The sequence below is a fragment of the Tamandua tetradactyla genome, chromosome 15 (genome assembly GCF_023851605.1).
Source record: "Tamandua tetradactyla isolate mTamTet1 chromosome 15, mTamTet1.pri, whole genome shotgun sequence".
Classification (NCBI taxonomy): domain Eukaryota; kingdom Metazoa; phylum Chordata; class Mammalia; order Pilosa; family Myrmecophagidae; genus Tamandua; species Tamandua tetradactyla.
The window spans coordinates 38,283,951-38,311,435 of record NC_135341.1 but is presented as its reverse complement, the minus strand read 5'-3'; the positions used below and the strand labels follow the sequence as shown (position 1 = coordinate 38,311,435).

The 27,485-nt window shown below is 35.2% G+C and overlaps 1 protein-coding gene across 11 annotated transcripts in view; it reads right to left on the bottom strand.

Annotated features, from left to right (window-relative positions):
* Nucleotides 1-27,485, bottom strand: part of LOC143657255 (microtubule-associated protein 4-like) — a 286,603-nt gene that overhangs the window by 220,110 nt on the left and 39,008 nt on the right. For 6 of the 11 annotated variants that reach the window (XM_077129448.1, XM_077129449.1, XM_077129452.1 and 3 more), the window contains exons 1-2: nt 3,739-3,796; nt 554-794 (exon numbers count right to left, since the gene is read on the bottom strand). In XM_077129448.1, coding sequence (XP_076985563.1) covers nt 554-794; nt 3,739-3,792 — 295 coding nt within the window. In that variant the 5' untranslated portion in view covers nt 3,793-3,796. Of the gene's footprint in view, nt 1-553; nt 795-3,738; nt 3,797-13,379; nt 13,491-27,485 lie in introns of those variants that run through there. The other 5 variants (XM_077129453.1, XM_077129457.1, XM_077129455.1 and 2 more) reach the window with 3 other exon arrangements.

The following is a 27,485-nucleotide window of genomic DNA, read 5'->3' as shown; positions in this document are numbered from 1 at the left end:
ACTGCACAATGATTTTATAAGAAAAAACAACTATAGACTAATACATCTCACAAACATAGACATAAAAATTCTCAACCAATATTACCAAATCTAATCTAGCAAATATAAATGCAGCAAATCTCTTTTTATAAAGCTTAATCCATGTTTTATTCCTGACCTGAGATTACCCCCAGAGACAATAAATATCATCTGATTTCATTCTAAATTAAGTCCTTACGTAAGCACTGAACTTTACAAAGCTTCTTTCAGAGTAGACACATCAGACATCTTAATTTAGGAAGTTAGGAAGCAGATTATACTGTAGTTGAAGCATTACAAGAGATATTTTAGGGTTAAAAGTGAGTATCATAAACACACATGCAACTAAAAGGTGATGAGCCTACCTCTTTGGTCCTTTAAAGAAATTTAGATAAACAGAAAGTTACTTACCTATACTAAAAACTTAGCTCAATCTCCTCAAGGTTTCCAAATTTATGACCCAGAGCAGATCTCTAATCTACTTTCTAAACAAAGCAGGGTAAACTATATATTCAGTTTGGCTTAAAATATTTACCTTTAACCGGGCTAGTATCTGAGCACGGTTTCTTCTTTGACTCTGAGTTTCCAGTTTTCTCATCAACATCCAGGAGAGGAATATAGTCGGTTTTTCCAACAGTTTCTCCCACAACATCATCAAAGGCCTCTGCCTCCAGTGTGGCAATAAAGTCCCGCTTTATCTCTTCCTCAATTTCTGGAGGTGGGTCTGTTAATGCATCTGCAAGACTGAGGTCAGCCATTCTGCACGCTGCAACTGCCTGGTTAAAGAAAAAAGATATCTCATATGATGAGCACTGCAAAGGGAAAAAACGTTCCTAGAAATTCTTAAGAGCTGTTTTAAACAAAAGAAAAACCAAACCCTAAAATTTCAGAACAAGAAGAGGCTCCCTTATTTCACAGTAATTTATTCAAGTCAGGTCTTTTATTTTAATTCATATACTCCTTTACCTTTTCCATATATCTTCATTCCCAAATCATATCTCAAAATTATTTTAATAGCATATACAAAGAGGTGAGAGTAGATTATATTTCCATAAAAAGTTATATTACTATCAGGCAAGTGAAGTCACATTTTTGACCAAAGGCTATGAATATGGGACTTATGTTGTTGGATTAAGTACTCCTACTTCATGAATTGCTTGTGAATAGCCCTGTCAAACAAACTACAACACTTAGTCCTCCTGTCATGAAAAAATACATTCATGTTCCCTAAATCAGCTAGGGAAGATGGTCCCCTCTTTGATCATGTACCTCACCATCTTTACAGAATACCAGACACTCAATTTTTGAACATAATCAGAAGTTATTAACTATAATCTACTATAGGCAAAGCTATAGGTGAACAATATAGAAAATACAAAAAAATAATGTAGTAAAAGAGACAAAGAGCTTTCAATAAACTGAGACCTACAACATGCAGAGCACAGTAGGAAATAAATATCTGACTTCTGCTTTCATGGGGTGTAATTTAATAGGCTCCAAGAGACTCATAAGAATAAGAAGACATGAGCCAAATTATTGATTGGGTAAACATATGTCAAACAGCAATACTTAGTTGCACAGAATAGTATCTACTGCTTCCTTTTCCTCTCTGCTCTCAGGTGCACAAGCAAACACACATATACCAATACCTATCTCCATAGGGTTGGTTATATGACTAGAGTTAGGCCAATCAGAAGACAGCAAGAAAATGATAGGAACAGAACCATTTCACAGCCACACCCTGGAAAGTAGGCCCATAGCTGTAACAGTTCAGTCACTCTGGTTGTTTTCTTTCTCTGGTTGTCTTTTTTCTCAAGTCTAAGTCAATAAATCATTCACTTGCCTAATTTAGTCAACTATTTCTGTTGCTTGCAACCAATGAATCTCAATTAATACACAGTCTTTCTCCCTTCTCTGCAACCCAAATTTTTAAAAAGTCTAAATTTACTAAGCTTCAAGCCACTTAATGGTCAGGCTTTCCTTTCAAACTCTTCTCCACTGTCCACTTTTGTCCAACAAATGGACTGGGGAAAAATAAATACAAAGTAAGAAATAGTCATTCTATTTTCATCTCTGTCCACATACATTCCCCTCCTTTCACTTATATAATCCTTTTTTTGTACCACAAATATAAACAATACAGATCTTTTTCAATTACTACTTACTTCTTTTTAAGTTTCCCCCATAGGACCAAGCGCTGAGGCTACCACACTACAAGACACACACAAAGCAAATACTTCCAAAACCCTGAAAAATCAGAATCCATCCCACCCCCAGTCCCAGAATCCTGAAAAATCAGAATCCATCCCACCCCCAGTCCCTAAACCCAGCACTTAAAAGGTTTTACTGTATGCTTCAATTTTGTAGCTGGTATGAGAGTGGTAGCATGGGGACACAAGAGCCAAGACAATAAATCAGACTAGCATAGATTGTAAACTCAGTTCTACCACAGAAAACAAAGTACAGAGGGGAAAGTGAGCCCAGGAACAAGTCCTACCTCTCCTAGCAAGTGCATAGAAAGAAAAGGATAACATTTCTCCACCACATGAGATGCTGGAAGGGGGTTATCGATATTCATATAAGGCTTGGTGAAAACATTCATTATATATTCTTTATATTATACAAGAAAAAATAAAACACCAAGATTTAGAAAGATATTAAATAATGAATTTACAACAACTAAAAATCCGAGTAAAACCTTTTTAAAAAAATAAAAATTTGAGCTTGCTTCCTTGAACCTAGTTTTCTATATGAAGTTCCCTATTTGAAATAGCTACCATAATTGCCATCAAGACTTTTTATGAAGATCATTTCAAGTTCTAGATGGTTTTCCATTGATTAAAAATCATGTTCACATAAAAAGGTGGTAGAAAGACCTTTTTCTCTAATTTTTCTCGAAACACATGCTAATTAAATGTCTTGTATGGTGCTAATGTATTCCTAAATCACATCAAGTGTTCCAAAGTAATGAAGCAGATGTTGCACTACTAATTTTACTAAAATCTGAATCCTAAAAAAAGAAGTAAAAAGGACCAAACATTTATAACTTAACCTTTCCAAAGAGGAATTTTTGTTTTGAAGCCATAAACTTTGACACGCTGCAATCTGATTAAGTTCATTTAGGTGCTCAAATATGTCAATTAAGTAAACCATTTTTTAAGTCAATAATTATCTTCCAATGAATGTGCAAAGAAAGAATAAATCACCTACTATTAACATTTTCTTCTGGACAGCTAGCATTTCAGTTTCAAACAGCAGAGTGGTATTTTGATACCACTGCCTCACATACAAAGTTGAAAGCAAATGAACTGTAGTGGCTTGGAATTAACTGGATTTTCCATTTTTATGACATATTTAATGTGGAGTACAGATCTGTAGTTCAACTTTTAAATGAGTTTCTCAGTGAATAAAATGAAGGATTTCTTCAATCACAGGTTTCTGAGCATCAACTCTTTGATGCTAAAGTTTTTATATTTTCTTATACCAAGATCACATCACCATCAATACAGAAACTTAAGCAATGTGCTCATAATATCTTGTCTTGAATTATTCATTTTACATTTCAAGTATTTTATTCCCAATACTATGTTTCGAAACTAAAGTTACAAAAGCCTACAGGTTCATCAATTTGTAATCAAAATTTTGGTTTACAAATGTTGTCTGTCTATTATATGACAAGCTGTTAATGTTACTACTAACAGCATTATTCAGAAGTAGTACCTTTTCTATTTTCTTTGCTTCATTAGTCCCAAGTGAGGTGGAAACAATTTCCATGTAGCTGGAAAAAACAAGTAATTCTGTAATTGTGTGGAGCATTTTGGTTTTAGGTATTAACAGAATGATCTTGTAACTAATTTCTTAAACTCAATCCCTACTCGTGTAACCAGTACTACAAAATAATTCTTTTTCTTGTTTTGAAATTGCAGAGACTTAGAAAAGGAAGAATCTTTTCGCTATTTACTTTGGGTCTTTTGTAAAAAGGTTGAAGCACGGTTTATTTGGCACTGATGATTTTTTTTTTTTTTAATTTCCCCATGTCTGTAAGACATTTGGACTGAGGAAGTTAAAGATTGTCAGGGCATATGAATCCAAATACAAGAAAAACTTCTTTATGTTATCTCATTAAAACTAAATATTTTAAAAAGAGATATAGGGTGCATGGGTAAGTCATTAGGATGCCTGCCTTCCATGTGGGAGACCCAGGTTCAATTCCTGGACCATGCACACACACACCCCTCCCCCCCCCCCCAAAAAGAGATATAAATAACCAGCCAATATTGGGGGGTAAAATGGAATCATAAAAAATCATTCAATTAATTAAAAGCAGTCAGAGAAAAACAAAGAATGGATGGAACAAATCAAATGCAATAAACAAGATGATAGATTTAAATCCAGTTATACCCAATGGGTTGAAAGTAAACAATTGCATTAAATATAAATAATCAAGATACACCAACTAAAAGACAGAGATCTTCAGATTCAATGAAAAAGTAAGACCCACCTATATGCTGTCTATAAGAAACCCATTTTTATTAAATATTTAAAAAGAAATGGATTGAAAATAAAAGGAAAGGCAAAGACATACTTTGCAAATATTGCTCAAAAGAAGATAGAGTGGCAATGCTAATGTAAGATAAAATACAGGAAATATTACCAGGAATGAAGAGGTACCTACATAAAGATAAACTGAGGGTCAATTTATCAAAAGACAAAACCTATATGTCTATGCACCTAACTACAGAGCCTCAAAATACATGAAATAAAAACTGATAGAAATAAAGGAAGCAAGACACAAACCCACAAATATACATGGAGAGTTCAACATTCCTGTCTCAGTAATCATTAGAACAAATGCTTTGTGAAGTCATCGGAGAAGTTTCTGGCACCCTTCCTGCACCCTTTAGGAGTCCCTGGCCATGTACTGCCTGGGAAAGAATGAATTAAAAAAGTATCCCCCAAGGTAACCCTCCTTCCAGAATTTGCCCTCCAGGAAAAAGCAGCTAGAGAAAATTTTTAAGATGCACAAAAACTATAGAGGTGGACAGTTTGGGGCAAAGGCCTAATGGCTTCAGATAACCTGGGAGAGGGAGGTCTGTCCCTGGGAAACAGAGGAGACAACCAAACTCCTATAAACTGGGGAACTCCAAAACAACAAGCAAAATCTCACAACAACACAGAGGCCCAGTAAGACAGGGAAAACCCTGCACAGCACATCCATCCTGGGTAGACATTACTGATAAGAGGGCTGAAGCTCAAGAAAATCTCTGTCTTATCACCAGCTAGCAATAAAACCAGGAAACAGACATCCCAGGGAATAAATACCAGAGTTAACATTTTAGAACATTAAAATGTACAACGTACAGCAAAAGAGTAAAAGATAAACAAAGAAACAGGAAATGATGGCCCATCTAAAGGAAGATGAAAATACAGAAAACACCAACAAAAAAAAACCAGCCTTTAAAATGCTTACGAACCTTTTCAACATGAAGAAGTTAGAATGGTCATTGCCTAAATATCTCTAATGACTGGGAGAAAGATCAAAGGAGGAGGAGGAGTTGTAACAGAGAAGATAGGATTTAACAAATGAGTATGACTACTGAATCATAATATTGTTTTGTTTTGTTTTAATCTCCAGTGTCTTAGATCACTAGAAGGAAATACCTGAAATTGTGTAACTGTAAATCATCCCATACTTTGAAATTTGTTCAATAACTACTTGCTAAAACGTACTTTGAAAATTATCACTTTTTTATGTATATATTATATTTCACAATTAAAAATGTTTTAAAAAAAACTTAAAGAAATGAAGGAAAGTACAGAGAAAGAACTACAGGATATCAGGAAAACAATAAATGAACAATATAAGAGTCTAAGTAAAGAGACAGAAATCCTAAAAAGGAACCAAACAGAACTACTGGAGTTGAAGTCAACAACAATTGAAATGATAAATAGAGGAGGGAGAATTTCGTGGGAAGATGGAAGTGTGTGCTAGCTGCTGCGAACAGAAAAGGGCATTAAAAATCCTCTTCCTGAAGAACAGATGCAGAAAAATACATTTGAAAAAACCCAGCATCCTTTCTTGATAAAAACACTATGAAAGGTAGGAATCGAAAGATACTTCCTCAACATAATAAAAGGCATATATGAAAAACTTACAGCTACCATCAAACTCCATGGTGAAAGGCTGAGAGCTTTCCCTCTAAGACCTGGAACAAGACAAGGATGCCCACTTGTGACCGCTGTAATTCAACACTGTGCTAGAAGTTTTTAGCTAGAGCAGTCAGGCAAGAAAAAGAAATAAAGACATCCAAATCAGAAAGAAAAAAAGAAGTAAAATTTTTAATATTTGCAGATGACATGATTCTATAAATAGAAAGCCCCCCAAAAAAATCTACAGCAAAGCCACCAGAGTTAACAAACGAGTTCAGCAAAGTGGCAGGATTATAAAATCAACACACATATTACTATATATAAGTAATAAGCAATCTGAGGAGGAAACCAAGAAAAAAATCCCATTTACAATAGCAACTAAAAAATCATATATCTAGGAATAAATTTAACCAAGGTTGTAAAGGACTTGTATGCAGAAAATTACAAAACAGAATTACTTTCTGTGTTCATGGATTAAAAGGCTAAATGTTAAGATGTCAATTCTATTCAAATTGACTTGGAGATTCAAGGTAATCCCAACCAAAAGTCCAACAGCCTACTTCACAGAAATGAAAAAGTCAATTATCAAAAACTTTCTGAAAGGTTAAGGGGCTACAGATAGCCACAAACATCTGAAAAAGAAGAATGAAGTTCAAGGACTTATACTTCATCCTTTAAAGCATATTACAAAGCTATAATGGTCAAAACAGCATAGGACTGGCATATAGATATATTGACCAATGGAATCAAATTGAGAGTTCAGAAATAGACCCTCATATTTATGGTCAAATGATATTTGACAAGGGTGCCAAGTCCACTCAACTGTGACAGAACAGTCTCTTCAATAAATGGTGCTAGGAGAACTGGATATCCATATTTAAAAGAATTCAAGAGGACCCTTATCTCACACCTTATACAAAAATTAACCCCAAATGGGTCAAAGACCTAAATATAAGAGCCAGGACCATAAAACTCTCAGAAGAAAAAGTAAGGAAGCATCTTCAAGATCTTGGAATAGGCAAGTTATGGGTAGTAGTTTCTTAGACCATACACCCAAAGCACAAGCAACAAAAGAAAAAGATAAATGGGACCTCCGAAAACTGAATACAGTTCCTCAGAGCTAAATATAGAGCTACCACATGACTTGACAATCCCACTACTACATACATACCCAAAAGAACTGAAAGGAGGAGCTCGAACAGATATTTGTCCACTGATATTCACAGCAGTGCTATTCACAATTTCCAGAAGATGGAAACAACCCAAGAATCCATCAACTGATGAACAGATTAACAAAATGTGGTATATTCATACAATGGAAAATTCCTTAGCTATAAAAAGGAATGAAGTCCTGATACATGTGACAACATGGATGAACCTAGAGAACATCATGTTGAGTGAAATAAGCTAGACACAAAAAGACATGTATGATATCTCACTGATTTGAGACAATTAGAATAAGCAAACTCATAAAGTCAGAATCTAGAATACAGGTTACCAGGGAACAAGATGGGATGGGAAACAGAAGTTAGGGTTTAAAATAAACAGCTTCCTATATGGAATGATGGAAAAGTTTTGGCAATGGAGAGCGGTGATGGTGGTCCATGTAATTGCATACACTGAATATGCAATTAACAGCATTGATATATATATCTAAGTATGATTAAAAAAGGAAATATATGATAATAATAAAAATTTTTTTTAAAAAATCCATGGAACACACTATACAAAAAGTGAACTCTAAGTTAAACCATGGACTTTAATTAATAGTACGATTATAAAAATGTGCTATCATCAATTATAACAAATGTTCCACACCAATGTAAGCTGTTGTTGTCGGTGGAATCTTGTATTTTATGCATGATTTTTCACTAATCCCACCACTTCCCTAATAAAGGAGGAAACTAGAAAAATAAATGATGTAAGACATTTTAAAAATTAAATGCATTAAAACGTAAATACTTAAAAACAGTGTAGGCTTTTACAGCTTAGGGAATTCAATCTTGCAAAAGAGAAACACAGATCTTCTACAACTCTTCAGAATTTACTAAGATTACACGGATTAAGAATGCAATAAGAAAAAACTGGAAGCCTTGAAATATTGACTGATATAATTGAGCTAAGTTTATGAAAAACTCAATATAAATATTATTTATGTATTAATATGCAAGGAAAACTTTAAAAAGCTGATATTCTGAATCTGTAAAAGCTTGCAATGAATGCTCTTTACTAAATAGTTAAATTATGTTCTATTTTTTGTAGATAAACTTTTTAAGTTTTCAAAAAGAAAAGCCATAAAACTCTAGCCCTATTTTGGCTAACTGCTAACACTAAGATCAAAAATAAATAAACAAATAAATAATAATGGAGAAAAGTAACATAATTAATTCTATTTCATATTATCTAATAATCATAACAAAGTAAAATCAAATTTAATCTCTTAATAGAAAAATAATTATAAGATCAAATTAAACCAAAAGAAAACATGCACTAAAGGATTTAAGTTACAGCAATATGAAGAAATAAGTAAATCTATAAAAAACAAGTTTAAAACTCAACAAAATTGCCAAATTCAACTATTTCAAGGTACGGGAAATCAACAAATTGCAAAAACCAAATTGAGACACTTCTATTCTTGAAAACTAGTAGAGGATAAAAAGCAAGAGTCTACAGTCCTCTTGTCTGGGGCTGCTTGCATCAATTTCCCTCTCTCAGCTTGGTCACTAAGAACTACAGCTTTTATCAGTAGTAAATCACCAGTGGTAAACACCGGCAGCTTTGCTGCCTGGGGGTGGCCTCAATTTGGGGTAGAGGTGGAATGACAGAGTTGTTGTCCAGTAGAAAATTCCCTCTCATACACCAATATAACCATTGTGGAATTTAGAATTCAGAGAGTTTTCTAAGAAAATTATATAAACAGGAATTCAAATATAATTTGAACTGTTATTGGTTATTTGAATGGTTTGAAAGGCAATTTCAAATCAATTTCTACCAAAACTATTAGTACCCCTCTAGCTCATTCATAGTACATGAACGAGAATGGGAAGCCCTGTTCTATTCTCCACCCAGAGCTAGTTTACATGTAAAGTAAGATTCTTGTCACTCAAGACCCTGCCAGGGAAAACCAAGAAAATGACTCAGAGAATTTTTTAAAAGTAATTGCCATGAAAAGTAACTGCCTTTTCCCCATGTCCTTTTCATGTAACTATTGTTACCAGTTAGACTTTGAGAGAGATGAACCCAAAACAAAGGCTGTGTAAAGTTTCATGGTCACAGGCAACTTGAAAGAACATCTGTGGCATCTTTAACATACAAAAAGTGCCCATCCTAGAATGAGCTGGAACTCAGCATCAAGGGATTGAGAAAACCTTCTAGACCAAAACAGGGAAGAGAGAAATGAGACAAAATAAAGTGTCAATGGCTAAGAGATTTCAAACAGAGTCGAGAGGTTACCCTGGAGGTCATTCTTAAGCATTACATAAGTATCACCTTTTTAGTTAAGGTATATTGGAGAGGCTGGAAGGAAGTGTCTGAAACTGTAGAGCTGTGTTCCAGTAGCCACGCTTTTTGAAGATGATTGGATAATGATATAGCTTTCGCAATGTGACTGTGTGATTGTGAAAACCTTGTGTCTGATGCTCCTTTTATCTATGGTATGGACAGATGAGTAAAACATATGGATTAAAAATAAATAAATAATGGGGGGACAAATGTTAAAATAAATTTAGTAGATTGAAATGCTAATGATCAATGAAAGGGAGTGGAGTGGTGAAGGGTATAGAAAAAAAATAGGGGAAACAAAGGCTAAAATATATTGGGTAGATGGAAATACTAGCAGTCAATGAGAGGGAGGGGTAAGGGGTATGTATGAGTTGCTTTTTTTTTTTCCCCCTTTTTATTTCTTTTTCTGAATTGATGCAAATGTTCTAAGAAATGACCATGGTGATGAATATACAACTATGTGATAATATTGTGAGTTACTGATTATATATACCAAGAATGGAATAATCATATGGCAAGAATGTTCGCGTTTGTGTGTCGTTATGTTTAAAAAAAGAGAGAGACAGAGGGAACAGACATACAGAGGAGAAAGAATATGACCACACAGAGATTGGAGGGATATGGCCACAAACTGAGAAAGCCAAGACATCCCAACAGCCAGCAGCAGCCAAATGGGGCAAGGAAGGATTCTTCCCTAGAGGCTCCAGAGAGAGTATAGCCTTGTTAATACCCTGGTTTTAGACTCTAGTCCCTAGAAGTGTGTGAGAGAGAGAGAGAGAGTTCTGCTGTTTTAAGCCACCAAGTCTATAGTACTTTGTTATGACAGTCATAGGAAACTAATAAATAGCCCCCAAAGAAAAAAAAAAAGGGCACAACATGTTTTCCCAGAAATATATACCTGACATTTATTTAATCCAATTCTACTCAAACTTTTTCCCAACTTAAAACAAGTAAAAATTAAAATAAAACCACAAGGGTGCACAGGTGGTTCAGTGGTAGAATGCTCGCCTTTCACGAGGGAGACCTGGGTTAGATTCCCCAGACCATGCACTCCCAAAAATAAATAAATAAATAAATACAAATAAAACCACAAAAATAAAAATATATCTTCTAACCTCATCTATCTGAGTGCAGATTCTCTAAAGTCAGCTTTTTTTTATCCATTGTAATCTTTCCCTTTTTCCCACATATTTCCCGACTTCCTAGGCTGAAATGTGATTCATGGCATATGAACAGTGGCTTAAATTCGGCCTAAGAAAGTAAAACTAATGGAAAATTATACAATTTACTAAACCAAAACATTATTTACAGATTTAATAGTCACAGTTTTGACCACTAGCCAGTGATTCCAAAGAACAAAGTATGTTCTTTGTATGTTGGTAGATATTTCAATGGCACACAAATAGTTTGCAAACAGTACTATACTGGATCAAGGAATTGAGAAAACCTTCTTAACCAAAAGGGGGAAGAGAGAAATGAGACAAAATAAAGTGTCAGTGGCTGAGAGATTTCAAACAGAATCAAGAGGTTATCCTGGAGGTTATTCTTTTGCATTATACAGATAATCCCTTTTTAGTTTATGGTATATTAGAGTGGCTAGAGGGAAGTATCTGAAATTGTAGAGCTGTGTTCCAGTAGCTATATTTCTTGAAGATGACTGTATAATGACATAGCTTTTACAATGGACTGTGTGATTGTGAAAACCTTGTGTCTGATGCTCCTTTTATCTAGGTATGGACAGATAAGTAAAAAATATGGATAAAAAATAAACAAATAATAGGGGGAACAAGGTTAAAATAAATTGAGTAGATTGAAATACTAGTGGTCAATGAGAGGGAGGGGTAAGGGGTGTGGTATGTATGAGTTTTTTCTCTTTATTTCTTTTGCTAGAGAGATGCAAATGTTCAAAAAAATGGTCATGTGATGAACACACAACTATCTGATGATATTGTGAGCCACTGACTGTACACCATGTATAGTATGTTTGTATGTTTGTTTAAGATTTACAATAAAAATATTATATAAACACACACACACATAAGTCTAACCATAAAATCTTTTTTTTTAAAAAAAAGATACCATGCTGGAAAATGCAAAGATCACTTCACTATGAGTATAACTAGCCTACAAACCAGCATCTGCTTTCAATACAATGTGGCTATTTTCTTCTTGTCACCCCAGATAAATAGACATAGCATTAAAAAAAAGACACAAACTTTACTTGTGGAAAACTATCCTATAAAGACAATTGCTAGTGTTGTGAAAACACTGGTTCTTAGTCATAAAGTTCAGTTTTCAGTAAAATAAAGAGATTATTTGATTTTATAGTTACCCTATTCTATAATATGTATGCATATCATAAACGAAGTACACTATAAATGATTTGTTAAAACTGCAAGTTTTTCAGAATTTATGTTAATAAATTCATGTATGAATTTCACCCTGCATTTACACTATCTTTTAAGGTCATTTAATATTAAGTTATACCATTAAAAATTTAGTAATTTATGAATTTTATGGACAAAAGGATATGATATAATGGTATTCTTAACTTTAGATATTTAGGACAATCAAAAAATGTACCTATATGAATGAGAAGTATCTACTTTAAAGAAATTATCTCTCACTGACTGCTTATACTATTCTTCTTTTTGTATAGACAGTAAAATTAACTTTAAATGGATCTGGGACTAGGAAGCAGGAGAAAAAAGCTGGATACAGAAGTTTCTATGCCTCATAGAAGCACTGGTCTAATCTGATTCTTGCTGTGGCCTTGCATGAGTCACCTTTTGGCACATGGTTCCCTAATATGTAAAATGAGAAATGTTAAATAATTTCTGAGGTTAATTATTCCATTAACTATTTATAATTCAGTTTCATCACTTCAGCTAGCAAAGAAAAAACAAAAAACAAAAATCTTTTACAGACCTTCAACGTGAATATTTATGAGTATTATTTTATATATCTAGCACTCTATTATAACTGGGTTCAGGGTTGTTGAAAGGCAAAGCATTCTTGGAAAGGAAGAGAAAGAAAACAAACTCACCAGTGCACAGTACCCTGCTTGAGCAAATCTGACTGAAACTTAAGAAACTCCATCCAATTCTGGCTAACATTAAAGGAGATTTGACACCACTCTGCCAGAAAATAAGACCCAAGTTATCTAACCAGACACCAAGAGAACACAGTATTCGATTATAACACTTTGGACATCTGATCATTTGTCCTGACAACATACCTGAAGAGGAACTAACTGGTAGGAAGATTTTGAAAATAGGTAAACCAAGGCAAGAGGAAACTGCATGACATAATGATGAAGCACAGAACAGAATTTTGGTCTCTTGACAATCTTCTTACTATTAATAGTTATATAATCATATAATGAGTAAGAATATACAATGAGGCTACAACTATTTTCTCTGTTGTATGGTTTACTTAAGATAGCTCACAAACTCTGGAATTAATCAGTGACCTAAAAATATTCTCTGTTCTGTACAGGTTAAATAGTGTTCATTCATATCTAACTTAAATACACTGAAACTTTTTTTTTTTGGTGGAGGCGGGGAGTACATGGTCCAGGAATCGAACCCAGGTCTCTCGCATGAAAGGCATTCATTCTACCACAACCACCTGTGCACCCTAAGGCAACATTTTAAGTTTCAAGAAGTCTTCCTGAAAATTGCAGGTCAGTCTTATCAATAGTTACTCACTTAGGGTCTGTGTTTATTCTGTCCAATGAGAAACTGTCAATGTAGTTTACAAATGATCTGCTGCTGCCTCTGCCCTCCTCTGTCCACTCCCTGTAAAGTCTTTCTTTGGAGCTAAAATGGAATAAGAAAATAACGCATGAAAATCAAGACCAGAAACCTAACTCCCATCACCATACTCAAGAAACCTTTCCTTTCACTCGGTCACATTAGCCAAACTTCAAATGAGATTCATGTGTTAACTGTTAAAGTATAGAAAGAATCCTTTTCACTATTTAAAAGAGGCTGATAGGACATGCATGCCTTAAATGCGAATTTAGTTCTTATCAGATAGCTTTCCTCCTAATTTCAAAGAAAAGTCCCAATGAAAGTGTCTGAGTTTTTGTTTCTAGTGTGAGAAGGGAGAAAAATAATTTAGTAAATGGAACATATCAGATAATCAGCAGGTCTGAATAAGGTATCTGAACAAGAGAGAGGGTAGGAGTGCCAAGGGGCCTATGAATAAAAAAAATGGGAGCTAACACAATGTCAAAGCCAAGCTTAACAAATGCTAAGGAAGAAACTTTCTTCTCAGCTGCCTGTACTAGCTTAGAAACAAAATCATCATTTAAAACAAAAAACATTTCTCTGAGGAAAAAATATATATATACATATTTCTCCGAGGAAAATATACTCAGAGCACTAAACATCTGATTTAATAAACTTTTATATTAATTCTTAAGGGTAGGAGATTGCTCATAATGCTCACTTAAATTTTCTGTATGATTGATGATTGTCCTGTTTGTTTTTTTTATTTGGTTTGGGGAGATAGGGGAGGGAGTTACAGACAAAACACAGAACTGTAACAATATCTGGGTTAATACTTCTTCTATACTTTTTTTCATGACTAATTTAAATGATGTAGAATTCTGAAGCCAATACTAAGTTGCAATCCCAGAGCATTAATGAGTGCCATGGCCAAAATTCATTGCTTATTCCTCAGACCTGGAAGGAATGCAACATCCCAGCCTGTCCTGGGGGCCATTTATAATCTGCTATGGTTAGATGTATAGCCTGCATAAAAATATTTCATACTCAACATCAGATTTTTAGAGTTTGCCTAGCAAGCGTTTCGGCTCTAAATGGTGACTTTACCTGCATAGTTGTTTTTAATACATCTCTTCAGAGCCCTGTTATAAATTAAGTTAAACCTTTATGTTTGTGGCAGTGTTTTGTTTTTAACGTATTTCACCTGAAAATCTTGTTTATACTTCCAATCAACATGGTATTTCATCTCAAAGTATAACCAAATCTTTATTAACATTCACCTCTAGGGAAATCAACTACCATCTTGTACAGTTCACAGTCACATATGATCCCAGAGGCAAATCTGAACATCCCCTGCTCCTCCCCAAAACCACACTGGCAAATTGATAACAGACAACTCAGCAACATCTTAACTGTCCTGAGCAATAAACTCTATACCCTCGTAGAATGGATTAACTTTCCACCCCCAGGTGCCTCCCTACACCTTTCAAGGACAACAGTTGTACTATTATGAACCGATAGAATTTCTAAGCTCAGCAGGGTTCTGTTCATAACCACCATTTGTTCTGTTCATCAGAGGATTAGCAACGAGAGAGAGCCCTTGATTACAAGAATAGCTGAGGCAGTCGCCCAGCTACATTCTTAAATGAAACAGCATACTGACGCAAGTTAAAAGAAATTGATTTTACTTCCATGTAGCCCGGAAAACAGAGAGCTCCTTTTCCTACCATTATTTTAGTGAGCCCCATACTCTAAATATAAAAATACTGCATACACATGCACACACATATTCATAAACATCAAACCTTGCGGTACAGGCTGAAAGCCTAGCTTACTTAAAGGAAATATCCAGTCAGCCTGTGTTCAGTCCTGACAACACATTTGGGATCTGTAAGCTGCCACATTTCTAAGTGAATTTTTAAGTCTATTTCTCCAGGAAGAATGAACTACACTAGATACCTCCCACTGTTAGCCATGTGATGCAGAATTCTGGTCCTACTAGGACTCATTATGTGTGCCAAAACAAGAGATGACAATGACACAGGACTTTAAAAATTTCTGCTACAACCATCCTTAAGATTGACTCTTCAAGTTTATCTCAGACTAACTAAAAAAAAAGTGAATCTTCATTGAAATGCTGGTGATCAATGAAAGGGAGGGGTAGGTTGTATGGTATGCATGAATTTTTTCCTGTTTTCTTTTTGTTCCTTTTTCTGAATAGATGCAAATGTTCCAAGAAATGATCATGGTGATGAATATGCAACTATGTGATGATATTGTGAGTTACTGATTATATATGTAGAACAGAATGATCAAAAGTTAAGAATGTTTGCATTTGTTTGGTGTTTTTCGGTATTTTAAAAACAATTAAAAATTAATTTTAAAAAAGTGAATCTTTCAAAGATTTCCAATAATATCAAATCTCATCCCCTTACATTTTGGAAAGTTATTTTTAAAAAACTTTACTCTTCTCCCTACTTATCCTTTCTTCCTCTAATTAGGCCAGGAAAGCTTCCAAGTTTGTTCATAACCTGCGTTTCTAACCACTTAAAATTTCTAAAATCTTTTTTAAAAAACATCAGTTCAAATGATCTAGGATCTAATCCCCTCAACAGGTGACAATAATGAAAACTAGAGAAAAGAAGTCACTTATAAATGAGGCTGGTAATAAGGCTCAGTTTAGGAGAGCTAGAGAACACCAGAAACAGAAACAGAGAGTGACAGAATAAGCAAAATCTTGGGGTTCTACAGTTTTTTTTATCTGACACAATGACTTCGCTATACCTCAAAACTGATTTTCTTCCTACCTTTTCTTCTTAAAACATGGAGGAAGTTGGAGACAGTCAGCAGACTGTTCACCAGGAGAACATTCCAGCTGATTTAAAAGGATCCCAATGCCTATTTTTACAAAATCCCAAACTCCTTCGTGATAGCAAGCCCACCTGTTCCTAGAAGAATTAGTCCTATCACCTACCATAACCAGCAGCTTTCCAAACAGGATCTCCCTCTATTTTAGTCACACGGGACTATTTGCCATTTACAAGTATGTGATTTACACTACCCTGAATATATTGTTCTCTGTACTCGAAATTTTTTATTTTCCTCCTCGTGTGTCCAAGTCTTTCAAGATCCACAAAGACCTTTCAAAGTCCATGTTAACTATCAATTACCTCTTCTGTAATTCCTTTTTAGAATCTGTTTCTTTATGCCAGTCAGAACAGATACCTCATCTGTACTTCTATTATAATACTTACCTAGTCTGATCTATACTATATATAGTAAGCTGTAAATACCAGCTCCTATAAGCTGCTAAGTCTGAAAGGGAGGTACCATATCTAAATGATGTATATACTTTCTCTGCTCTTAGTGAACTATTTTACACAAGAGGCAGGCCAAAACTACAAAAAATGAACAAAACAAAGGGGCTAGCTAAACAAAACAGTTCTAAAACAGTATGGCGGTAGTTTAAAAAAAGGATATCGAATTTTTTTTTCTTTCTTTTTTAGGGGGTAGGGGTGGGGTGGGGTGGTGCAAGGTCTGGGAATCCAACCCGGTCTCCCGCATGGAAGGTGAGCATTCTACCACTGAACCACCCACACACCCAGCATATCTAATTTGAAACTAAACAGGCATGTTAAAACTAAAAAACTTTTCAGAACTGGAAAAATAAAGAGACTCAAAGTTGAAACATCAACACTAATTAAGAATATTCACCTCATTTCTTCTACTTTCTAAACATAGCATATGCCAGAGCAATCATGTTGTCTACTATTATGGAAAGAAAGCTAACAGAGCAACAATATAAACCAAGTCACCATGCTAGTCATCATATCATTAAAAGACAGGGCAATAAAAATAGCTCCTCTGCTTTTAGAAAAGCATATTAACATGATACAACAGTGGCTTGCTTTTAACTCTTCTTAGCAGGAAGGAGAAAATTTTAAACTATAATAGACTACTGAGCAGGCACTGTTGAGCAATCTTAGTGGTGGCAAATGCCTTTATCATAAAAGTACTTTTCAGAAACTTTTAAATAATTTTTTTAAGTCTAAAAGTAAAAATAAGTTTACTAAATGAAAACTGAACAAATAAAAAAACCAAAGGAATTTTTCCAGTTCTGATTATCAGAACTCTAATATTTTACCTGAAATAGAGGTAAAAATTTGAGTTAAATGTGAAAAACCAATAGATCAGAATCATGCAATTATAGGGCTGACAAATCCCAGTTTTTAATGTTCTGGAGGTGATTCTGAAGACCACCCAAAATTGAAAGCTACAAAATTAATTGACAATCTACCTACTCCATTAAAGACAAAGTTCACTGGAATGAAACATATGCCAGGATTTGTAAACTAAAACACCAGAATCCCATTTAGTACAAGCAAAGCCTGAGACAGGTTTTCTTGTAAACTTCCTGTAAAGGAGTAAAGAGGAGCAAACTGGTTTCAGATGAAATCTAGACTCCTCCTATTCCCACAGGAAGGCGGGGAAACAAAAATTTTACCTCAAAGTCACACCCACCATAAGTAAGGGGACCTTGTTTTTTAACCCTTACCAGGCAAACACTGGCTGAGGGCTGGTGGGAGGCAGGGCAGGAGAAGAGAAATAAAACCTTCCAGGCATCTCTGGGGAAACGAGTATATCTGTTTTCCAATAAAACTTTATTTATGGACACTGAAATTTGAATTTCATATGTACACACATGACATGAAATATTCTCTTGTGGATTTTCTGTCAACTACACAAAAATGTGAAAACCATTCTTAGCTCATGAGTCATACAAAAACAACAGCAGGCTAAATTTGATTTATGAGCCATAGTTTGCTGATGCCTCATTTAGATAAAAAAAGTCCTAAAATAAATGTTAGCAAATCAAATCTAGTACTGTACGAAGCTACATTTTCAGGCAAGTTGGCTAATTAAACATTAGAAAACTCTATTAATGTGATTCACCAGAGTAATAGATTAAGGAGAAAACTAAAAGTTCGTCTCTCAATAGAATCAGAAAAACCTCTGGAAAAAAGAATCTTAGCAAATTAGGAAAAGAAAGGAACATCCATTATCTGAGAAAGGATATCTACCAAAAAACTATTAAAAACATCATTCCCTTGAGTGAGTGAGAAAAAAAGGATGTCTGCTATTGCTTCTAATCAAGTAATACTTTGAAATGAGCCAATTAAAGGAATTCTTAAAAGTATAAGGATTATAAAGAAAAAGATTAAATGGTCATTATTTTCAGGCAATTTAATTACATATATAAAAAATCAAATAAACTATTAGAATTAGTAATTGGATTTAGCAATTACTGAATTCTAAGTCAATTTTTTAAAACCAATTGTAATTTCATATACCAGCAACAAATAATTGGGAAAAAAATTTTAAATAACAATTACATTGGTATTCAAAAAAATACCTAGGAACAAAACCAATGACCTGCTACACAGAAAACTTTTTTAAAAAATTAGAGAAGTTAAAAACAAATAAATGACAGGATATAACATGCTCAGTACTGTACTATGTACTGGAGGACAGTATTTTAAAGATGTCAATTATACGCAAACTTACCTATAAATTCAATGCAATCCCAAGCAAAATTCCAGTAGGTTTTTTCTTTTTAATTTAAAAATTGGCAAGCTGATTCTAAATTTTACATTGAAATGTAAAAGGCCAAGAACAGACAAGACAATCATGAAGAACAAAGTCAGAAGAACATAAGCGTCTATATATCAAACTGCACTTTTAGATTAAGCCATATAAAACTGCTGATAACTCATAATTTCTGACTTACAAAAATGACAATTTTACTTGATCCAACCTTAGTATATAACTACAGTAATGACTACAGTATGATACTGACAAACCAAAAAAGTTTCCATAAACATTTACAATAAACAGACTCACATATATATGGATACTTAATTAATGACAAACAAGACACTGCAGAGCAATGAGGAAAAGAACGGTCTTTTCAATAAATGGTGCGGGGTCAAATGAATACCTAAATGATGGAGGGGGCAGGGGGCAAGGTACTTTAACCCCTACCTCACATCATAGGCAAAAAATCAATTCAGGTGGACTGTACAGCTACATGTGAAAGATAAAAAAATAATAATAACAAAGTTTCCATACGATAATATGCAGATATTTCATGTCTGTGAGATAAGCAGAGATTTCTAAAACAGATCACCAACCAAGCAGAGGGAAAAATGATTAACTGAATTACATTAAAGTTAAGAACTTGTGTCTCTCCAAATACACCTTTAAGAGAGTGAAAGGCAACCCAAAGTGTTGAAGAAGATACCAGCAATATTCATAATGAAAGAACTCATTTACAGTATTTATAAAGAGTGCCTACAAATCAATTAAGAAAATCTTTAAAAAAGAAAAGAAGATAGCTACTTCACGTAACAGAGTATCTGAATAGCCAAGAAACATAAGAAAAAGCGCTTATTTTACTAGCTATCAAGGAAAGGTAAATTAAAACTACACTGAGAGCCAGTAAACACCTAAAAGAATTGCCAAATGAAAAAAACGGACAATATCAAGTGCTAGAAAGGATGAGTAGCATTTGGACCTTGCAAACAAGTTGTAAATCAGCATAATTGTTTTTAGACAACAGTATGCCATTATTTGTAAGGTAGAAATTGTACATATCTTTTAGACCAAGGTTTTCCATTCCTTCATATGTATATTAAGAGAAACTCTTGCATGCATTACCAAGAGACACATATAAGAATGTCCAGGGCAAAAAAGCAGGATGGGGTGCGTGGATGGGCAGGAGTTAGGGAGAGAAGGAGTAGGGAAGATAGGATGGCAGGGAGAATGGGGAGAAGAGGATGGAAAAGGAAAGAAGAGAAAAACAAAAAAGAAATTCTCTTAAACAGTACATGCCAAGGTAAGAGAAACAGGCTTCTGATTTCTCAACAATGACACTGGGTGCTACAGGACAATGGAACAATGTGTTCAAAACTGAAAGGAATTATTTTGAATGTAGATTTTTATACCCAATCCCTAGTAAGTGAAGGAATCAAGTGGGGAATTCAAGCATGCAATCCAAAGTTTATTTTCCAGGAACTGCAGCACAGATTCCAGGAAAACAACAAATGAGACAAATCTCACTTGTTTGAAACTCTGGAGGACAACAGAGACTGGACAAGGACTCTACAAAGGCTGAATCAAAGAAATACAAAACAAAACAAAAAAGATAGGAGATCCTAGGATGCATAAGTGGTTCAGTAGCATAATGCTCACCTTTTGTGCAGGAGACCCAGGTTCAATTCCTGGACCATGCACTGCCCTCTCCGCCCCCCACCCCCCAAAATAAAACAGAAATCTATGATCTGGACCTATCAATCTGGATGCCCCCCCCCCTCATTAACTCCTGTGCAGTACAAGCATCACAAAGTAGCAGCACAGCTCAGATACCCCTGGGTATCTCCTGCCGAGAGTGTATGCCACAGAGCCACTTACAGTACTGAATTAAAATCCCACTTATCTCCAGGCACAGGGGTGCTCAAGGTGTAACCAAAGAGGCTGGCAAGTGTGTACATACAAAAGTGCCCCCAGGAAATAAAAGAGACAACAGCAAAACTGTTGGCAAAAGGTGCACACACCCAAACTGGTCTCTAACTGCTGAATCACCTAAACAAAAAAGGGGGACCTTTAAAAGGTTGATCCCATCTGGCTCCTTAGGGTGTGACACACTAATGGGGAAGTAGACAGAGTCAGAAAAGCCTCACAGAAAAAAGGGGGCAAAACTGAACTACTGTAAGACAAGACAGTCCCAGGACTGAGAAATATAATAAAAAGGGAGCAAAGTATGAGGGAGAGCAGTTAAACAAATCATGGAGGTTGGGGAGAACATTATACACACAAAAAAACAGAACAGATCAGGATTCCTAGAGAAGGACAGAGGAAAGGAAGCTTTCTTGCAGAGGTGAAACAAACGCATATAAAAGGGCAATCATAAAAGTTGTACCATATTTTAAGGGCAAGAAACAGGTGCAGAAGACCTAAGAAAATCTTCTTTCTCAGGTGAAACTGAGTTTAAAGCCGAGTTAAACTAGGGCTACCTTAAAGGTTCAGTACATGCTGTATCAAGAGTTGAAGAAGAGCCTTAATGTATAGCCACAATAAAAACCTAGGTAAGAGGAAGAAACCAACCTTCAGAGTTAACACATCAAAATAATGAGATGCCAAGACATCAGAAAAAAAATTACAAGCTATACTAAACAACAGGAAGATATGGCTCAGTCAAAGGATCAGATTAAAACTTCAGAGGACTAAACAAATGTATGCAAAAAAAAAAAAAAAACTTCAGAGGAGACACAGACTTTGTAACAACTAATCAAAAAAGTTCAAACAAATCTCCTAAATCAATTCAAGAAGATAAAGGAAAATATGGATAGAGATAAACTAAATACAGATATAGAGCTAAAGGTTATTAAGAAGTCAAAATGTGAACAAAAAGAGGAACTTGAAAGTTTAAGAAGAAACATAACAGAAATTATGGGGGTGAACACCACAATATTGGAGATTAAAAATACACTAGAGGTATACAACAGCAGGTTTGAACTGGCAGAACAAAGACTCAGCAAACTAAAAGACTGGACAATAGAAATCATACAATAGAAATCATACAGTCAAAAGAACAGATAGAGAAAAGAATAGGAAAAAAATTGACCAGTATCTATGGGACTCAAATGACAGCATTAAGTGTACCAATATAGACATCATGGGAATTCCACAAGAATAGAAGTGAAAGGGAGCAGAAAGATGATCAGAGGAAATAATGACTGACAATTTTCCAAATCTCATGAAAGATATATATATATATACACACATGTCCAAGAACCACGACATACTCCAAGCAAAATAAACCCTAATAGATTAACTCTAAGACACATACTAATCAAAATGTCAAATGCCACTATATAGAAAAAAAATTCTGAAAGTAGCAAGAGAAAAGATTTGTCACATACAAGGAATACTCTATAAATGTGCCAATTTCTAATCAGAAACCATGGAAACATGAGATAGCGGTATGATATATTTAAGCTACTTGTGCTGGTTTGAAAATATGTACCCCAGAAAAGCCATGTGTTAATACTGGTTCAATCTTGTGGAGGCAGGCATTTCTTTTAATCCTGATTCAGTTCTGTAGGTTGGAAACTTTTGATTATCTCCACGGAGAAGTGACACACTCAATTGTGGGTGTGATCTTTTGACTGGATGGAGATGTGATTACACTCATTCCAGAAAGTGTCTTGATTAGTTTATTAGTGTTTAAAAGGGGACACATTTTAGAGAAATCTGAGAAAATGACAGGGCCAACAGAGATGCGTGAACAGTTGCTTCACAGAACAGAGATACAGATGTTTGGGGTGCTTGGAGTCTAGCAGACACTGCCATGAGATGTTAAGCATGTCAAAAACCGGAGAGAGTTGAGAAAAGCCAAGAGATGAAAGCCAGCCCCAGAGAATCAAAGGAGGAATCCCTACAGGAACAGAGGATGAAAGCAACAGAACTCAGGAGCAAGGGACCAGCAAGGAACCAGCATTCCTTCCCAGCTGACAGAGGTATTGCAGACGCATTAGTCTTGCTTGAATTAAGGTGAGGTATCTTTCCCTAGATGCCTTAGTTGGGACATTTTCATAGGCTTAGAACTGTAAACTTGTAACTTATTAAATTCCCTTTATGAAAGCCGTCCCATTTCTGGTATATTACATCCTTTACATCCTGGTAGCTTACAAACTAAAACAGTACTGAAAGAGGAGAAACTGCCAACCAAAAACTCTTTATCCAGCAAAATCGTCCTTCAAAAATGAGAGAAAGAGAAAAAAGAAACAAACAAAAATAAAATGAGAGAGTTTAAACATTCACAGATAAACAGAAACTGGGAGAGTTCACCAGCAAAAGACCTGCCCTACAAGAATTGCTAAACAGAGCTCAAATCAAAGATCTAATTGCACACCTGAAGGAACTAGAAAAAGAACAAGCAAATCTTAAGTAAGCAGAAGAAAAGAAATAACATAGATTAAGAGCAGAAATAAATAAAAGACCCCCCAATCTTGGGGTTTAGTCATATGAAACTTAACCCCACAAAGCATAGACTAAGCCTACTTAAAATTAAGCCTAAGAGTCACCCCCAAGAGAACCTCTTCTGTTGCTCAGATGTGGTCTTCCTCTCTCGGCCGACACAGCAAGCAAACTCATTCCTGCTCCCCACCCCCCGCCCTCTATGTGGGACATGACTCCCAGGGGTGTGGACCTTCCTGGCAACGTGGGACAGAAATCCAGAATGAGCTGAAACTCGGCACCAAGAGATTGAGAAAATCTTCTCAACCGAAAGGGGGAAGAGAGAAATGAGACAAAATAGTGTCAATGGCTGAGAGATTCCAGAGTCGAGAGGTCATCCTGGAGGTTATTCTTATGCATTAAATAGATATCACCTTGTTAGTTAAGGTGTAACAGAGAGGCTGAAGGGAACTGCCTGAAAATGTAGAGCTGTGTTCCAGTAGATGATTGTTTCTTGAAGATGATTGTATAATAATTGCTTTTGCAATGTGACTATGTGATTGTGAAAATCCTGTGTCTGATGCTTCTTTTATTTACCTTATGGACAGATGAGTAAAACATATGGATTAAAAACAAATAAATAATAGGGGGAACAAATGTCAACTTAAACTTAGTAGATTGAAATGCTAGCGATCAATGAAAGCGAGCGGTAAGGGGTACGGTATGTATGAATTCTTTTCTGTTTCCTTTTCTGTTTCCTTTTTATTTCTTTTTCTGAGTTGATCCAAATGTTCTAAGAAGTAAATGACCATGATGATGAATATACACCTATGTGATGATAAAAAATTAATAAATAAAATTTCATTTTCAAAAAAAGAAAGAAATGAAAGGGAATTTTAAAAAATTAGCAAGCATTACAGAAGTTGGTTCTATGAAAAGATGGGATATTATGCAGCCACAAAAAGAATGAGGCTTTGATACATGCGACAACACGGATGAACCTTAAAGACATAATGTTTAGTGAAATAAGCCAGACCCAAAATCAAATATTGTATGACCTCACTGATTTGAAATAATTAGAATAAGCTAACTCGTAGACTCAGAAGCTAGAATATAGGTCACCAGGGCCTTAGGTGGGGGTGGGAAATGGAGAGTTAATGTTTAAATTGTACAGAGATTCTATAAGGGTTGATGAAAAAGTTTTGGTAACGGATGGTGATGATATCAGACAAAAGTGGTGTGTTCTTTCGATTCCCAGTGCCCACCCATTAAAAAAAAAAAAAAGTGGTGCATTCTCTGCCCAATACACTCAAATGACCAATTCCTGAGACACTGGGATCTCAAAACGAGAAAATGTTTATTGCTAGGTCTGAAGCAAAAGTTAAGATGACTATCAGCCTAAAAATCTGTCTCCTCAAACTGTAGTAACTCATAATTTTATAGTATCAAAAGATGTGCAGGGTTTAGGATGAGCACAATGGCTCTGGATTAAAGATGATTTAATTATTGAACATGCACAGATTGCATGCTTGGTTACAGAATACGTGTAAGAAAATGTGGTCTTAATATAATGATGGGCATGATTTTTAGTATTATAATGAGGTACAGGTTACTTATAGGTTAAAGTCTAAGATACTGCACATGTCAGGGGGGCCCATTTTGGTTAAATCCAGTTCCGGTTATCAAGGTAACTTTGGAATTGGGGTGGGTTAGTTCTGTACTGACTCAAAGCTCTTCATTAATAAACATCAGTGCTGTCTTTAGTGTTCACAAAACTCCAAAGTTGAAAAACTGGATAAAATGAGTAGAAGTGAAGGTCAGTCACAAAGTTTTTACAACCATGAGGACACAAAGGCTATACAATCATTATCAGAAATCAAGGTAGCTGAATTATAACTCAGAAATTTCAGGTATTTCCCTGTGTCTACTCTAATTTACCAGAAAATAAAAAAGGAATATCCAGACAATGATTCAGTAATCATAATCATCCCTTAAATTCTAACTTCTTGGTTACAATTGTAATGATAGCACAATGTTGTGAATATAATTAATAGCACTGAGTTATATATTTGAACATGGTTAAAAGGAGAAATTTTAGGTTACATGTTATTAGAATAAATTTTTTAATTAACTGTACAACAAAACTGTAAATGATGTACTACAGCTAATAGTACAATTATTAAAATGCTCTTTTATGAATTGTAACAAATGTACCACACTAATTTAAGTTGCTAATAATAGGGTGGTATATGGGAAGTCTGTATTTTATGCATGACTTCTCTGTAAACCCACAACTTCTCTAATAAAAATTTAAAACAGCAAATGAACATGGTATACTAATAGCCAAGAAACAGTACAATTAACCTACAAGGGAAATTAAAAGAAATCTCAGGATGATAATGACCCAGATCTAGAAATTACTTTATCCAAACTTAGTCTTTCAACAATTAATATCTTTAAAAGCTGAATGATGTTAGAATTGTAGAAGGCCAACAAGAAAAAAAAAAAGGGAAATTGAAAACTGGAGGGTGGGGGGCTGCTGACAGGAGCTAAAATGAAAGTACTGATCCAGATTTAACGCAAACTGAACTAACGTAACTTTGATCTAATTATATAGTTAAAGAAAAGAAAATATTTACTCCAGATCATTGGCACATTTTCATCAGATTTATTGATCCTTACATTCAAAAGGGTGCATATAACGTATCACGGCAAAGGAAAACAAAAGGGAAGGGGAAAAGAAAAGGGAAGATGAAGATGTCTCTAAAACAGCAGCTGAAATCAAATGAAACGTTTTTGCTGACTTGTCAAGTTTAATCTTAAGTGGGCAGAAGGCAAAGTTCTTACAGGAATGTGCTTCTCTACTGGTCAACAGTCTATATGTGCTGACCTTTAAAAGACAGTATAAGGTTTGTTTGTTCTTCCCTGCCAGTGGGCTGATAGACTGAACATGGGCGAACAATGACTCTGTGGCCTTAATGTTTGGCTGTATTCAATATTCTACTGTATTTCTTGAACAAGTACTGGGAGAGTTCTGCAATAAACGCATTTTTAATCATTCAAACATAAACCAAATATAATGAGAAAAAAAGAAGTTTAAACCAGAAATTAAACCACAAAGGAAAATAACATCTCAGGAAAGGGGGTCCAAAGAGCTTCATTGACTTGCAAACTAAAACTCTTTCAAGAGTTTTAAAGTAAATTTTAAGTATTTAAAGGCACAAAATGCAACATGCAATAGGAGAAAGATTTTGTTAGTGAATACAGAATCAAAGAATGTAAAAATTTAAAAGCACTGTGGCAGAGATTGGATCAATGCTCACCAATCCTGTTTCTTCTTCCTGGATACTCAGAAGGACATTTCCTACCTTCCTTGCAGTTAGAAACTGAGACTACTTGACCAGGTTCTAGCCAATGGAATGTGAACCATAGTGACACACCTCACCATAACATGTTTTATGGAATCTGTTCTAGTTTGCTAGCTGCCAGAATGCAATATACCAGAAATGGAATGGCTTTTAAAAAGGGGAATTAAAAAAGTTGCTAGTTCACAGTTTTAAGGCCAAGAAAATGTCCCAATTAAAACAAGTCTATAGAAATGTTCAATCAAAGGCATCCAGGGAAAGATACTTTTGTTCAAGAAGGCCGATGAAGTTCAGGATTTCTCTCTCAAGTGAGAAAGCACAGGATGAACACAATCACACTTTCTCTCTTGGCTGGAAGGGCACATGGCGAGCACAACGTCATCTGCTAGCTTTCTCTCACGTCATCTGCTAGCTTTCTCTCCAGGCTTCCTATTTCATGAAGCTCCCCGGGAGGCATTTTCCTTCTTCATCTCCAAAGTGCTGGCTGGTGGACACTCTGTTTCGTGGTGCTACAGCATTCTCTGCTCTCCCTGAATCTCTGGCTTTTTCCAAAATGTCTTCTCTTTTATAGGATTCCAGTAAACCAATCAAGATCCACCCAAATAGGCGGAGACATGCCTCCACCTAATCTAATTTAAAAACCACTCTTGATTAAATCACATCAAGATCACATCACGATGGGACTCTCTAAATTACATCT